This window comes from Alligator mississippiensis, chromosome 7 (genome assembly GCF_030867095.1).
Source record: "Alligator mississippiensis isolate rAllMis1 chromosome 7, rAllMis1, whole genome shotgun sequence".
Taxonomy (NCBI): domain Eukaryota; kingdom Metazoa; phylum Chordata; order Crocodylia; family Alligatoridae; genus Alligator; species Alligator mississippiensis.
Genome location: NC_081830.1, coordinates 12,027,517 through 12,043,276, shown reverse-complemented (window position 1 = coordinate 12,043,276; position 15,760 = coordinate 12,027,517). Strand labels below are relative to the sequence as shown.

The 15,760-nt window shown below is 47.0% G+C and overlaps 1 protein-coding gene across 1 annotated transcript in view; it reads right to left on the bottom strand.

Moving 5' to 3' along the window:
- LOC102565149 (substance-P receptor) overlaps positions 1-13,445 on the bottom strand; it is a 65,804-nt gene extending 52,359 nt beyond the window's left edge. Inside the window, exon 1 of the mRNA XM_006271931.4 lies at positions 12,935-13,445. Within this exon, the coding sequence (XP_006271993.2) occupies positions 12,935-13,335 (401 nt within the window). The 5' untranslated portion in view covers positions 13,336-13,445. The remainder of the gene's footprint in view (positions 1-12,934) is intronic.
- Positions 13,446-15,760: the final 2,315 nt, after the last annotated feature.

The following is a 15,760-nucleotide window of genomic DNA, read 5'->3' as shown; positions in this document are numbered from 1 at the left end:
TGCAGCTGTATGAGCCATCTGCTCTGTGGCAGTAAGGAAGGGGAGAAGTTTCCTGCAGAGATCAGTGATTAAACAGAAGGAACAGGAAAGGCCCTAGGGTGAGGAGACCAAAAAAATGACAGTCTGAGTGGCTCCCAAGATTGAAGCTTGCAGTGCAAAACAGAAAAGCAAGCCTGGGAAGCCGGTAGGCCAGCTGACCTCTCCTATACAGCTTAGCAGAGCCCTCACTGAGCAGAAGTAATGACAGCTAGTAAGGATAGGCTCAAAGTTTACCAAAACTGCTCAGAGGGTCCGTCAAGAAGAGCCCCAGTGAAAGGGAACAGTCAAATCAAAGTTTCATTGTTGCACACGAAGAGACAATCAGTCTGTGCAAATACCCAGCTGCTACTGCTTGCAAGGCAAATGACAGACAGGAAGCAACTGGTGGATGTCACACCTCTTCACGAAAACTGACTGCAAATAGCAAAGCTGATTCTGTCTGCTTAATCCCCATCTTCCTCCCTTCCACCCCAAATAGCTGGATTACAGCCTAGAAGAGCTGTTGACCTCTTCAACCTCTGAGCACAGCTCTAACAATGAAGGCAGAACAGGCAGCTGCTTATTTGTGTCTATTACTTTGACCCAGACTAACACTGGGCCTTGACATAGAGATAGAGAGAGGTTCACATCTTCAGCTGGTGGAAAGCAGCATAGCTTCACTTAAGTCCTGCAGTGTGCCCTTGTTGCCAAGAAGGCTAACAGCGTACCGGGCTGCATTGGTAGGAGCACTGGCAGCTGATCGAGGGAAGTGATTCTTTCCCTTCATTGAGCACTGGTGAGGCCACATCTGGAGGACTGTGTTCAGTTTTGGCCTCCCCACTAGAGAACGGATGTAGACAAATGAGTCTGGGCAGAGGGAAACGTGACTTATGAGGAGAGGCTGAGAGAACTGGGCTTATTTAGCCTGGAGAAGAGAAGACTGAGGCAGGATTTAACAGCAGCCTTCAACTCCCTGAAGGGAGGGTCCAAAGAGGATGGAGGTGGACTGCTCTCAGTGGTGGCAGATGACAAAACAAGGAGGAATGGTCTCAAGCTCCAGCAAGGGAAGTTTAGGTTAGATATCAGGAACAACTTCTTCACTAGGAGGGTAGTAAAACACTGGAACAAGTTACCCTGAGAAGTGGTGGACTCTCCATCCTCGGAGGCTTTTACAACCCAGCTTGACAAAGCCTTGGCTGAGATGAAGTAGTTGGGTTGGTCCTGATTTGAGCAGGGCATAGATGACCTCCTGAGGTCCCTTCCAACACTCATTTTCTATGATTTTGTGATTCTAAGCCAACACAGCAGTGCTGGTTTACCCTGCCTGAAGATCACAGCGATGTTATCAGCCAACTGGTAGCCCTTAGTACAACAGTCCTTGATGGAGTTAACGCCTTTACTTCCCAGCCCAAATGGTCACACCATCCTGAACAGATCACAAGTGGGTGGCAGAACACAAGACAGCAGCAGGCACTAGCTACATGCTTTCAGGTTGGAGCTCAGACATAAAGGTGAGTGGGGTGCAACCTCTACAGAGTAGAAGAAAATAAGGCATGCCTAAGTAGTCTGTAGTCAGCTTGAAGGATTTGTACCCTGTCACCAGCTAAGAAGAGAAAGCAAAGTACTCTTTTGGAAGATGTGGCTGTCCTGTCATGCAGAGATCTCCAAGCACTACCTCGCAGACAGGATTTAGCTCCAGAGTTTGAAGGAGTTTGCAGTAGTTCTATGCCTCCAATCTGGCCCACGCTAACTTCAGGAAGTTACTTGCCTTTTCCCTAGCCTGGAGGACCCTGTACCAACTATGACTGAGAGAACAGAAAATTAGGAGTGGTTTCCCCTGTTCCAAGTCAGACTGTAAGTGTTTTGGGGCATCTTTTTGTTCTATCCGGGGTGCTGGTCCAACAGCAGTACTGTTAGGCACAATGATGACAGGTAATGAATGCTTAAGGAATGTCTTTGAATACAAAAGTGTGTGAGGACCCAGTGTCACCACTGATGGCAACTGAGTTCCTTATTTTTCAAACAAGTGTTCACAGATGTTTGCAACAGATCCATTGTCATAAAGGGATGACATCCTAGAGCAGTGATCTGATACAGAGGGAAGCAACAACAAGCTCCATCTCTCTTTCTTACTAGGCTTTGGCTTGCTAGGCTTTCATGCCACAATAAAACAGAGCAGTTGGTGCATCAGGAACGTGTAGAAAGGAAAAATGTGAATTCTCATTGATCTTACAAGGGACCTGTAGATCCTTATTTGAATTCACAGAAGGCCATTTGGATCATCAGTGCACAGTGTGTTTTGAACCGAAGGCAAATACAGAAAAGATGTCACTTTTGTTAGCCTGAAAGATATATAAAAGCATGTAAAGCAATAGAAAAGCCTTTAACCAAACAGAGACTGCAGACCCGCTCTCATTAGAACTGTGAATGCATTATTCATAAAGCTATTAACATGAATAATTCCTTGATATGGTACTTACACTCCTAGAAAGAGGCTTCAGTGAATCTAAGCTGCCCATAAGTTTCCTGTTTCACCCATCTTTGAGCCTCTAGGTCTTCTCTTACTTTTATTTCATGATATCAGTCTTATGTAGCCCTCATGTTCTAGCCGTTTTTCTGCATTCACTGAAATTTTGACCTGTCTGCTGCATTGACTCCTTTATCAAAAAGGTCTGCTGCCCTCCCCTGATTTATACTTGTAATCTTTTATTTTCTGTTTGAGTTGTCAGCCTGTGGGTTTGTGATCCTGGAATGAGGCAGGGGAGGGGAGAAAGAAATGTGTGTGTGTGTACGTACATGTGTGAACGCATATTAGAGGTAGTATCTTTGTGCTATTGGCATCTAGTCATTAAGTGGCCATCTTCCAGCCCCAAAGCAAATGGAATCCATTGCTGATGTCTGAACGTGCAGTCCACTCTGGTACACTCTGCATGAATGCATTGTTAGAGTCCCCAAGGGGGGAAGTCCCCAAGTTAGAGTCCCCAAGTTAGTGTCTGCTGTCTGGTAACTGTTGACATTCACACGAGTGATACATCCTTAGAATCAGCTGGAATCGGTTGCCAAAATCTGACCTCCAGCCAGGATCCTCCAGCCAGTGCTCAGCCAGAAGCAAGAGCAGCATAACCTGGTGATAGCTTGGAAGTCCCATGCCCAATATGTAGCACTGTGAGCTAAGGACTGCATCACCCCAGACCCTTTGTATTGTCGGTATCAAGTGAAATGAGTGATATCATGGGGGCCAGATACAAAAGCCCGTTATAGGAATAGCATTTGTGCAGGGGGGGGTTTCAAGATCCATTCCAACTCTGTGATCCATTGCAAATCCCTCCCCTATTCATATTCCAGGGAATGAGTGTTTTCAAGAACAGAGGCCTCTATTCTGAAGCTCGATCATTTTTCTGCTCTCTTTGCTCATGAGAGGCCCATCACCTGAACGTGCAAAAAAATCCCTTCAGGCCAGTGTGAGTGACAGTCCAGCTGTTCTCCAAAGAAATGTCACTGCTGCCAGCTCTCACTTCTATTTGCTTCCTCAAACAATAAAATCTGCCTGAGACCAAGCTTTCAGCGAAGCTTCTTTCCCAAGCAGAAGGCTACAGGTAATGCTTTTGCTGCTTTCCCAAACCTCTTTCCCCAGCTAGGATGTCAGAGCATCATTTTGTTCAACGAGAGTTTGCTGTTGCTTCCAGTAGTTTTCTCCTAAACCCCCAGTGAACTACATTTGTTACATACCAGAAGCAGCAACCTGAGATTTTGCTGAAAGGTTTGCAAACATCTCTGCTTTTCTCCACCTACAATATCACTTGCACTGAAGGTCCCTGTGGTATGTTAGTCTCTGTACGATTCTGACTGTTGCAATGAATCCCAAATGCAAGGCCTGTCACCAGAGGTTATTTTAAAGGAAAAGAAAGAAGAATGAAGTAAATGCTCTTTCCATTCGACACATCACTTTCTGTCACAGCACTTAATGTGCTACAGTGCAATGCATTAACCAGCATTTGTAAACCCCAGCTCTATCAAAGTGACATGTGACAGTTGCAATTTAAAACCAATCTAAAGATGGTTATCGGTACAGGCGTGCTATCAGAGATTTTTTCTGCCTGATTCTTGCCCCTAGTCAGCAGATGAGATTTGTAGGTGACACTTGTAAAACCATTGAGGATTCCAGAACGCACATAATATAATACCACCCGGCTGTATATTCATTTAATTAGAGATTTGCATTTGCCTGGCACTGAGCTTTCTGTATCATCTGCAACCTGAGATGATTTCTGTGCAAATACAATTATCCAAGTGATTTGTTTAAAGAAGCCAGAATCCACAGCTGATCTCTAACAGTTTCATGCTTGTCTGCTGATAATAGTGCCCAATTACTGTAGGTACTTGTTTCATTTGGAAATACTCTCTTCACAGCTTTGAGTTTCCTGCCTCTGCTCTGCTGTGGTTCTCAAGCCAGGATTTGTAACACTAGCTTCTTGATTTTCCCATGATGGGGTATGTCTACACTGTGCTTCAAATACCGGAAGGGCAGCTATAAAGGGGATGGAGATAGGCAGTTGGTTGTAGCTGTAGGGGACAGGACTAGCAATGGTCTCAAACTGCGGCAGGGGAAATTTAGGTTGGAGAATAGGAAGAACTTTCTAACTATGAGGGTGGTTCAACATTGAAATGGGCTGTGGGATCTCCATTCCTAGAAACTCTTAAGAGTAGGTTAGATAGACACTTGACTGTAATGGTTTAGTCATGGTTGATCTGGCTTTGAGCAGGTTGTTGGACTAGATGTAGATTCATAGATTCATGGATTGCAGAGTCACAAGGGACCACAATAGATCATTGCGTCCGACCCCCTACTCCTGGCAGGAAAGAGGACCGAGGTCAGATGACCCCAGCCAGGTGACTGTCTAGCCTCCTCTTGAAGACCTCCAAGCTAGGTGAAAGCACCACCTCTCTTGGAAGCCCATTCCAGATCCTGGCCACCCTTACTGTGACCTCCTGAGGTCCCTCCCAGCCTTACTTTTCTACAATTCTGTGAATCCGCTAATAGGTAATTACAGCAGCAGAATCGATGGGAGGATTATTTGTCCTCACTTATGGTATGCAATTTGCTTTGGCCCCATTCTACAGAAAGGAACCTGGAAGTAGGAACTGAGGCCAAATGCTCAACCCAAGACATTTGGGGCCAGATTTTCCAATGTGCTGAATGCATGACGCTGTAGGTAAAAGCAGGAGGGGCTACAGGTGCTGAATCCCTCTGAAAAAGTCAGCACCCACGTGTCCTTTGTTAGGCACCCAACATTTGGGACAACACTAACTTTAAAGCCAGCTTGGAAGCAACTCATCCAGGGGTCATTTGGGGGTTCTGTGCCAGTGTCTAGATTAGAAATGAATTTCCTGGCTCCCAGCTCTGCACCGTGTGCTGAGGGGAATGTGCTGACTCTTGCTGCAACACAGTGAAGTGTCCTTCAGGTTGGGCACCGTTCAGTGGCTCAGAGTTGTGTCTTGGAGGCCAAGGAGAAGAAAGGAACAGGTCATGGCTGGCAGACAGCCTGGGAGTCTGCTGGATTTGCTCCATGTTCCTCCTTTTCACCCTGAAAACTAAGCCTTGGTAGCAGCCCCACAGCTACAGACACGCAGAAGAGAGCTCACACTTCCCTCAAACTTCTATCAATTCCTCTGTATTTTTTCAACCTAGCCCCTTTCCCCATCTGCAGGGATAGCTCCAAATAGCCTCTTCTAGAGCCTTCATCCTCCTAGCCCCGATTTTGGTGACTTAGGCGATGCAATACCCCATCTTACGCCTATGCCAAAGGCAGGCTTGGATCCTCCCCTTAGCTCAGATGTCTCATGGGGTCTTGCCCTTCTGAAGTGATGACTTAACACTCCTAGGAACCTGATGCACTTGGAACCACCTCGGTGTGGTTTCTAAGTTGCAAGGTAATATGCTAATCTTAAGTGCTTTGATTCTGCTTGTGGTCTTAGGGCATTAGGCTTAGTGCCCTTGCTGCAGTACAGGAATCTTCTGTGCTCACGTGATCGGCAAAGCAACGTCACCAGCAGTGTCCATCTCTTCCAGGAAGCTTTGCCTAGGAGACAGTAATATTTCAGGAGCAGAAGTGACGGCTACTGTTCTCTTTTTAATAAAAGAGATGATGTTGGACTAACATTTCTGTTCACTTTGGGTTTTGCCTTCAGTCTCTGGGAAGAAGGGTGGTCTAAGGATGAGAGTATTTGCCTGGGACTTAGAAGATCCAGGTTTAATTCCCTATGACTCCCAGCATCTTACCTTCTCTGTGCCTCAGTTGCACCATATGTGAAATGGAAACAATTAGATTTACCCTTTTCATAGGGCTGTCATGAGGATAAATACAGCAAAGGTTGAGATGCTCAGCAACACTGGCAATAGAGGCTGTGTAAGTAGGATACCTGGAATCTCTCTTCTAGAAGACTGCCTTCTGCAGTGCTGGGAATGGAAGGCTATGAAGGAGCAGATTGGTTTTGGTAATTAATTCCTAACTGCATCTTCCTAAAAAACACATAGGAGAACAATTGAAAGAAGAGCTCCTGAAGGCAGTTCTGATTTATGCCAGACTCTAATAGGCAGAAGTGCAGCCCAGGGACTTCATGAATTAGGGATACAGCCTGGCCTTGCCTCTTTCTGCAAGCATGCCCTCTTTCCCTTGCTAAATTGACAGCAAAGGAGTGTATGTTCACATGATGCCTTGCAGCACCTCTGCTCTGCTTCAGGACACCCCTGAACTGGGATGGACACAACTTGGGCAAGTCAGACTGGCTCCACAGCTTCTTTCTGACTGTTGAGTGGTATGGTGCACCATGCTGGATGATCTGGCAACAAAACAAGACCAGATTATAGGGATTCCTCCTCTGCTCTATGCTTAATCCTCTCACCTACCAGCCAAAGAAGTGACAACTCCCCATCCAGAAACTAGAGGATGAAAAAGAGGTGGTCATTCCCTTAGACCCTCCGGGAATTTTCTGGCAAAGGATTTTGTCACTAGAAAGACACATGGAAACGTCTTTCACACCTGGGAAGGAATTTTTGATCAAAACCAGATGGCACGAGGCCCAGCGCAGGCTGGTTAGTGAGGGCACCTAGGACGGATATGGAAAAGCCGGAGTCAATCCTTAATCTAGGTAATTCAGAGCAGAGATTGTGCGTCAGGCTCACATACGCTGGGTTAGTAACAGCTTTCTCATTTTCCCCCCACAAGAGTTTTCAGAGGGTCTCAATTTCTTTCTTGTGCAAAATGAAAACTTTTCCACGGACAGGCATTTTTTGTGAAGCAGAATTGCTCTTTCCAGCTTAATCCTCAATCTGACCAGAGGCAACTGCTGGATTCCAAGAGGATCAGCCAAGCAGACCTGCGATAAGAAAGGAGGCAAGCTTCCCTGAAGCACAGCCCCACTTCACCAAAACAGTGACAGGTCAGCTCAGTTCTTCCCCTGTAGAGGTGGCATTTTTGGTTGAGATCCAGTGCCCCTAAAATATTTGGGAAGGGATTATCCTGTCCCCTTGCTTGAAGACAAAAACACCCCTATGGACTACATTTCTGCAGTCCCATAGGGCCTTTACCGATGCCCACCTTGTTCTGTGATATGTAGTTTCTGGTCAGCAGGGTGTGATGTGTGGGTCCTGAACCACAAAAGATAGATGCTCTCCAGGCCTCTCCGCAAGCAGGGAATAAATATTCCTTACAGAAATCTCAGTCCAGTATTCCCCAGTCTCATTGTCAGGAATTGTCCTGTGGACCTCAAGCCAGATTCGCTCTTAAAATGCAGCTGCTCTGCATCTCTCTACCACTGTTTAGAAGCTACTTTATGTGGTGAGTGGTACCAAGCACCCAGATGAGCCAGCCTGTTTTGATTTCATTACCCCTATTAACACATCCTTAGATCCCTTTAGTTTTTATACTCCCCACCTTGGCCTTCATACTGTAGTAGATTAAATATTATATTTTGCCCTGCGTGGACAAAAGTAACATTCTTCAGACAACTAAACACATTTAAGACTAGAGTGACTGAAAATAAAGAGCTACCAAAGATTTAAAATGACTAATTAAAACCCTTCAGGGGTGACTAATTTCATCATCCACAGACATTAATCTGATTTATTCAACTTGCGAAGGATCTGCAGGGTCATCTATGAACTCATTGTTACACATTTGACATTCAGAAGATTATTCGAGTTCCCTGTGTGCAGATGATGTACTGCATCTTAGTTAGGCTTAATAAAGCCCACACTGCTATGTGATTCAAACATACCTCATTAAAATCTTTCTAAAATCCCAACAGTCAAAGCAATGGGGTTTCCCTAGAGGAGGCAGTGATGTCACACGTTGATTTGCAAAAATGCACAAGGCTGGGATGTCAGACTAGCAATTGGCTTCTGTTTCATGTTCATATTCACCCTTCCTCAACCAAGTAATGCAAAAAGAAGTCACTGTCTCAGTTTGGGAGCAGTCTTGCTGGCCACAAAGTTGACTGAAGGTGTGTGCAGATTTAGGGTTTCTTCCATGACTGCTTGTGTTTATCTGGGTGATTGGAAATCTTACTCAAATATGCTCCCTGGTTGAAATGCATCCCCTTGCAGAGGTAGGCATGGAACTTGTGCACTGCTAAAGTCCTCAAATTAGATCTCCAGTTGGAAACAGGATCTCTGTGCAGAGGGCAAATTGCATCCCATGTCATGAGTGTCATAGCTGCTTACCTCACTGACAGAACTGTCTTCTTTTAACTACAAGTAACCCTACAATTAGTTGTAGTTATTCTTTCTAATTTCCTGCTCAAAGAGTTGTAGGTGATTGGAGAGGCATGATTTTCTAGCCAAAGGGCACGTCGATTTGGCCTCTTCCTATCTAGGTGTTGAGAAGATGATTAAGAACAGAATTACAACCTGATGCTCAAGTGAGGCCTTGCGAGGGTTTGAACCTGGTGTCTGAGCTTTGCAGATGAGAGGACTCAAGTCCCCACTGTCAAAATACAAATGAAATGCTACACTGCAAATGCTTTTGAGCTATCTGCAGGGAGGTGTTTGTGGAGTTCTGCGAGCAATACTGCCGTGATGTTCAGGCCCAATCCTACGCCGGCTCAGCTCCCTAGCAATGGTCTAGGGAAATCTAGCAATGATAGAGGGTGTGCTCAATCACCTTTATGGATCAGGCCTCTTATGGTGCTCCAAGTGTTAGGTCCTGGCCTTCCTGTTACAGCTCTGACACCGCAAGGTATTTTCCAAAGGAGATGACTACCAGCCTGATTTTGTCAGGGGTGCTGGCCACTTGCAGCTGCAGTAAACTTTTGCTAGAAGCTCGGCTCTGTATTCTCAAGTACAAGATTTGTAAAGCTACTTGCACGATCCAGTTTCAGGTCCGTTATGTTGTGCGTGCTTGAATTTAACATAGACATCTAAGCTTGAAAAATGTGTTTTCTCATTGGCTTTGGCATAAGGCTTGTTGCTTCTTTAGAAGGCAGCTTCGTATCTTCTGGTAAGCGTGCTATAGAAATGATTTAGAGAGCACATTTTGCCTTTATTTTGCTGAACAGTTTGATGGTGTGAATTCTTCAAGTATCCTGGAAATTACAAATCTAGCCACTGCTGTCAGTCACTCAATTCACTGCGGTAATATAACCCACATCAGATTTTTTTTTGTTTCCATTGACAATGGGAATTGCAATCTTGTCTGATTGCAAGTGCATTTTCCTGGGTCTAAAAACAGCCCATTTCACGGAGACTTAATAGCTGTCACAGAGTACAATGATTATATAAACCAAGTGGAACTGAGGTACATGCTTGCACCCATGCTGCATAAGCGGTGCTTGAGTTTGCAGTTTGCTCCCTTTCTGTTACAGTTTCTTACTTTAACTCCCACTTTAAGCCCTTGTCTTGAAACACTATTGAGAGAATCAGAATTGATTCAGCATCAGCCATATTATTGCTATTGTTAGATCCAAAAATAAGATAACAAAGCAATTGTTACAGCAATCCCCAGAGCTGGAATACTTATTTCTTGAATAAAGGGAAGCAAGGAAGGGACTCTTCAGTTACTCCATTTCCAAAGAGCTGAAACGCACATGAGATTTATCCCCCACCAGCGTGTCAGATAGTTTACTATGCCTAGATTTTGGTCGTGCAAAATGGTTCTTTGCAAATTTGCTTGATTTCTGTCACTTGTCTCTCAACTCTAATTTCAGCTTTGAACTGAGCGAACATAATTCTGTTTATTTTGTGATGCGGCGCTTGTCTGGGCACACGGTTCCTACCTACAGCAGGGTTTCTGTACAGGAAATGCATTTTTCTTACTTTGCAAGCTACTGAGCACCATTTTTAGAAGTACTATGCACCCAATTAGGGATTTAGGCACTGGCGAGCTGCCCTGCATCACAGTCATGACGGCTCTCCCAGAGACTTACCCAAGCTAGCTTTCAGTGAGCTAATTCAGATACTGCTCGTGGCACATCACTAGCAGCGTGAAGCTCAGTGCTGGCTCACCACCCAAGGATTCACTCAGCTTCTCGCCTGGGTTTGGCAACCCACGCAGAGCCCTGTGCCGCTGTAGTTACGTGACCAGCAGCACCCAAGCAAAGTAGCTTAGAGCTGACTTGGGTATGTCTGCACAGGCTGGAATCAGAGCAGTGTCTGCTGTGTAGACATAACCCAAGTCACTTTGCAAGTCAATGGCATTTGGGCTCCCAAATCATTCAGGGCTCTTGAAAATTTAACCTGCTGCATTGGCTGTTTGAATAAGACACAGATAAGACTGCATCAAGGACCTGTGCATAAAAGAAAGACATTGGGACCATTAACTGAACAGAAGTTCTGGCCCAAGCTTCCAACAACCTACTTATAGTTCTATTATGGAAAATACATATTGGCACGTATGCATTTGTGACTCCTGGCTCCAGTGCTAAGTCTCAGTTTTCATTAGGAAGATTCCCTCTTCAAATGAGTTATCTTTAAAGCTAACAGTTATTAAATAGGACTGTGGGTTTAAAGCTGGAAAAAAGCTACTAATTAAGCATCGTATTTCACTGCCTGTACTCTGCAGCTCCATTCAGGTTAGATCCAAAAATGCAGATGCTTCTGGGGTAGAAGGGAACCAACAACTATAGCAGATAGGTGGGGAGGGAGAGAAGAGTCAAGGGAACCTGTGTTATAACGCCTCCCGCTCTCCTCACTAGCGTGAAAAATGCAATGGGCTTTCTAATACCCAGGCAGAGCTGACACGATCTTGGATTAACTTTTTCCTATTTGCCTTTGTTTTTGCCAAGTCAGGCTTGATCTCTCATTTCCATCTGTGTAACCCCATTAACATTAGAGGCATTATGTCTGACTTTTATTTCACCCTAAGAGAGAAAAGGATTAGCCTTTATTGCAGGAGAAAGGAATAAAAACAAACTAATAAGCCTTGTGTGATGGTACCTTTCATAAACTGGGGGTAAGGGAGGTAAATTCCCTGATGAAAATTTTGTTAGCACTTTGCACTTTACTTTTCAATTCCATTTCATGTTTTAGCCAATAAGTCCATATCTGAGAGAAGAGTCTGATTTTATCTTGTTTCTTATGACTGGCATCACGAGACTGGAAAGAGGGGCCAAAGAGAAAATGCTAGAACACAGTGGTCTCAACGAAATATTTCCCCCCTGGTCACAGAACAGATCAATGAAGGACGTGATACAGGGCTGCAGAACTCCCATCCTCTACTCTTTGGCTTTGACCACTGGACCACTGCTGCTCCCTCTTCATCACCAACCTAGGCTAAGTGCCTGGGTGAACATAGTCTTCCTTGCCTCTGCACTGCGCTGGCCACTTGATGGATTTCTCATCAAAAAACAAAATGCCAGCAATATACACTGATACCTGGGTAACCCCATACCACGGCCACAGAGAAAATAGGTGTGTATTGCTCGCTACAGTCTGCACTAACTGCAGGACAGATGCAAGACAATACATAACAGAGCCTGTCAATTCGAGTTAAACCAATTTCCACTCAGCTCTGAAATCTGCACCCATCTAAGAACAACATGAAGCAGGAACAGAGAGCAACAGACCCTTTTCCAAAGAGAGTAGGCAAACCTGGAAGTTTTTACTTAGCTCTTTCCAAATGAAATCAGACAAATAGTCTGGATCTCTAAGACCTACCCCTGCATGCATGTGTTAGATGTACGTTCAGATACATTTAGCATCATTAGATGATACACCATGGTGCATTAAGCATGGATTCTGAGTTAAAATGAAGGAATCCAGGAAAGTTAACTATTTTAAAACCAGTGAGAAACAGCAGCGGGACAGGCCTTAGATTTCCAATGATGGTGATAACGATAGTAGGCTACACAGAGGAACTTGGTCAGACAGCCTTTTCTGGGGCACTGTAAAACAGCCCCTTTGCATTAAGCTAACAGCATTTCCCTAAGAGCATCACCAGGTGAGCTGGGAGTCCAGAGAGGTTGCACACTTCCCTTCAGTGTTCTTGTACAAAAAGGTGCATATGTGTGTGTGTGTGTGTAAAAAGATGAAAAGGCAGGAAGCAGGCATGCTTTTAGCTCAGTGCCTCTCTTGCTTTCTGCGTGCATGGTACCCAAATTAGGAAGAAAATCAACCAAGTACCAAGACAGCAAAAAGACTTGGGGCACTTGGCCAGGCAGGCAGGGCTGCTGGTGACCTGGGTATTCTCTGGCAGGGGTTTCTACCAGCTCTTATGACCTGTCCGCAGCCCCACAGCTCCATCCCCAAACCCAGCTCCGTGCAGAACGCCAGCTCTGCCCCTCGAACAGGGGGCTTTGCAGGTACCACATTGCTGCCTCCTTGCCCCCTACCTGTTCAGTGAGGAATCAGAGGCAAATGACTTGAGATGCGGGGCTGGCTGGCAGCTGCCACCCCCCTGCCCCGCCATGCGACAGCCCTCACCTGTCCATGGCGATGGCGGTCATGGAGTAGATGCTGGCGAAGACGGCGGCGATGGGGAAGAAGTTGTGGAACTTGCAATAGAGCAGCCCGTAGTACCACTCGTTGTGGATGGCGTAGGTGAAGTTCACCACCGTGTTGAAGGCGGCCATGGAGGCCTCGGCGAAGGCCAGGTTCACCAGGAAGTAGTTGGTCACCGTCCGCATCCTCTTGTGCGCCAGGACGATCCACATCACCACGATGTTCCCCACCACCGAGACCAGCACGATGAGCGCGTAGGCTACAGCCCAGAGGGCGATCTGCCAGGCGGGCTGCACAAACTGGTTGTCCTGCGTCCCGTTGAGCGTGCCATTGTGGGACAGGGCGTAGGCGAGGTCCCCCTCCACCTCCAGGATGTCGTCCATCCTCGGCTCAGGGCTGCGGGGGCATGCCACGGGGCTCAGACACGCGTGGGGCCGGCGCTGGGCTGCAGCATCCTCGCCGCCGGCACCGCGATGCGCGCCCGCCGCTGCCGGAGCCGCGTCCCGGAGCCGGGCTGGCGTGGGAAAGGGGCTTTATATATGGGCTGGGCGGCAGCGTCAGGGAGGTGGGCAGAGCCTCCCGCCCCCCAGCCCTGCCCCTCTCTCCTGCCCCGAGCCGCCGGAGCCCCTCCCCTGCAAAGCCGCCCCAGGCAGCTGCGGCAACCGCTGCCCAGATGTGCGCGGCGGGCGGGGGGTGCCCGTGCGCGGAGCGCTGCGCAACCGGGGCTTGCTCCCACGAGATGGGGACGTGCCTTGCCCTCTCTCCGGCACCCCCTTGCAGAGCTGGGCAAGGGCTCCAGCGGCAGCGGTGAGCCGGGTCCTGGAGAGCTCTGTCTGTCTGGATGCATGGCACAGACAGGGCTGCGGGAGGCAGGAGGCTGCCACTGAGGGACCCCAGGCTGCAGGCTCCTGCGGGACGTGCCCGCTTGCAGACCTGCCAGGTCGTGGGTCCGTCTTGCCCAATCTCCTGGGTCACGCTGGACGCTGGAAGGGAGGGTGAGCTGGGTCTGACCAGGGTTTGTCGCACTGCTTGTGTCTCACCCGCAGCCTCCCTCCAGCATTGAAGCTCTAGGAGGGTCTGGTTCCCAGGCTGTGCTCCTCAGTCTCAGGCTCTCTAGCTACCAGTGCCCCTCTCCTCCAAAAATGTCCCCCATCCCTTTGTGAATCTGGCTGAACTCTCAGCTTCCACCCAGACCTGGACATAGGCATGGGCAAACCGGGTGGCCGGCAGAAAGGAAAAAATTACAGTTACAAAAAAAAAGTTTGAATATTGCACATCTATGGGACTGGCAATGTTATCCATTGAGAATGAACTGTTTCAAGACATCAGTACCACAGATGTGATAAAGAGTTTTGCAACAACAACAAAAAAGTCATTACCTCTGGTGAAGAGGGGTCCGATACTAAAAGTTCACCCAGGGCCGCCAGGAGTCTAGATGGGACACTGCTTCCACCACCTCTGGTGGCAACAAGTTCCACGCTTGAATGACACACTGGGTGACAAAGAACTGCCTTGTGTTAGTGTTAATGTTAATGTTACTATCTGCTATTATGACCCCTAGTTCTTCTGCTTGGGGGAGAGAGTCCATAATAAATCCCTGTTGACTTTCTCTTCACCGTTTTGCTCCAGGCTCTCACACCAGAATGGCAAAGGACACTTGAAATGGGAACAGGGAACCTTGCCACCTTCACTGCTAGCAGTGCGGTGATATCCAGAACCGGGTGCCAGCTACCAGCTGTTCTGTAGCCTGTGTGGACAAGTGTCCTTAACTCTGATTTTCTATGCCCCTCCTTCTGGCAGGCTCTGTAGTGAAGCCGAGCCATGGAGACTTGAAGCCTTCACTCAGCAATGTCCAGGTGCCAGCAGCGGGGGGCTGAGTTCTAGCATGAGCTGAGATTGTCTGTGATGTGCCTTTGGGGAAATAAAATAAAATATTCAGGACAATGGTCACAGCTAGCCTGCAGCAGAGGTGAAGAATTCCTTGTACCAAAGAGATTGCTTGTACCAAGAGGTTATTTTGCCGTTAGCTTCCAGAGATGTAAAGCCAGCCCCTTCTATATGTCCTGACTCCACTGAAGAAGACAGTGGTACTTTCTAATAGCCCCAGCCTGTCTCAGGGATGCAGACACAGCATGCAGTGGTCTGTCTGCCTATGCAGCATTCTTCATGATTTTCTCACTCCTTCAGCAATTGCATTAAGCATATGCATGCACACAGGTTTTGTACCAATAATTGTGACTATCTGTTTCTACACCCTTCCATCTATCCAGAACGTGCGTCAACTGGGAATGGAACTTTTCTTTCATCTTTCAGGCTTCTTGTTGTGCACAGTTTTAAAGCAAGCCCATCCATCACCATTTGCATCGATAAGGGCTGTGCTGGGATTTAACAAGCACATACAGCACATACAGCATTAAAGGTGCACGGGCAGGGGCTTCCCAGCAAATTCCTCTTTCGAGCTGGTAGGGAACAAAGCTAATGATATTGAGACACAGCTAGATGAAAAACCCCTATGAAATCCTTACCTTCACAGTCCATGAAACGGAAGCAGCAAATCTATCCCTGCAAGTACCTGCAGGCATGCTTTGGCCCCCAGACTAGAGGGTGTTTAAAGATTGATCCTTTATCTTCTCCTACTTTTAAACCCAAGCAGAAGGCGGGGCTGGGCAGGACCTTTAGGACTGACTCTTTCAGGAAGGCATGAACTTTTGTAAGCTACAGCCAGAAAAGCCAAAAGAAAGAAAAAAATATGCAACCTTTCACTATCTGCTCACCATTTTTAGTTCCTACTGACCTCTTATTGATCCC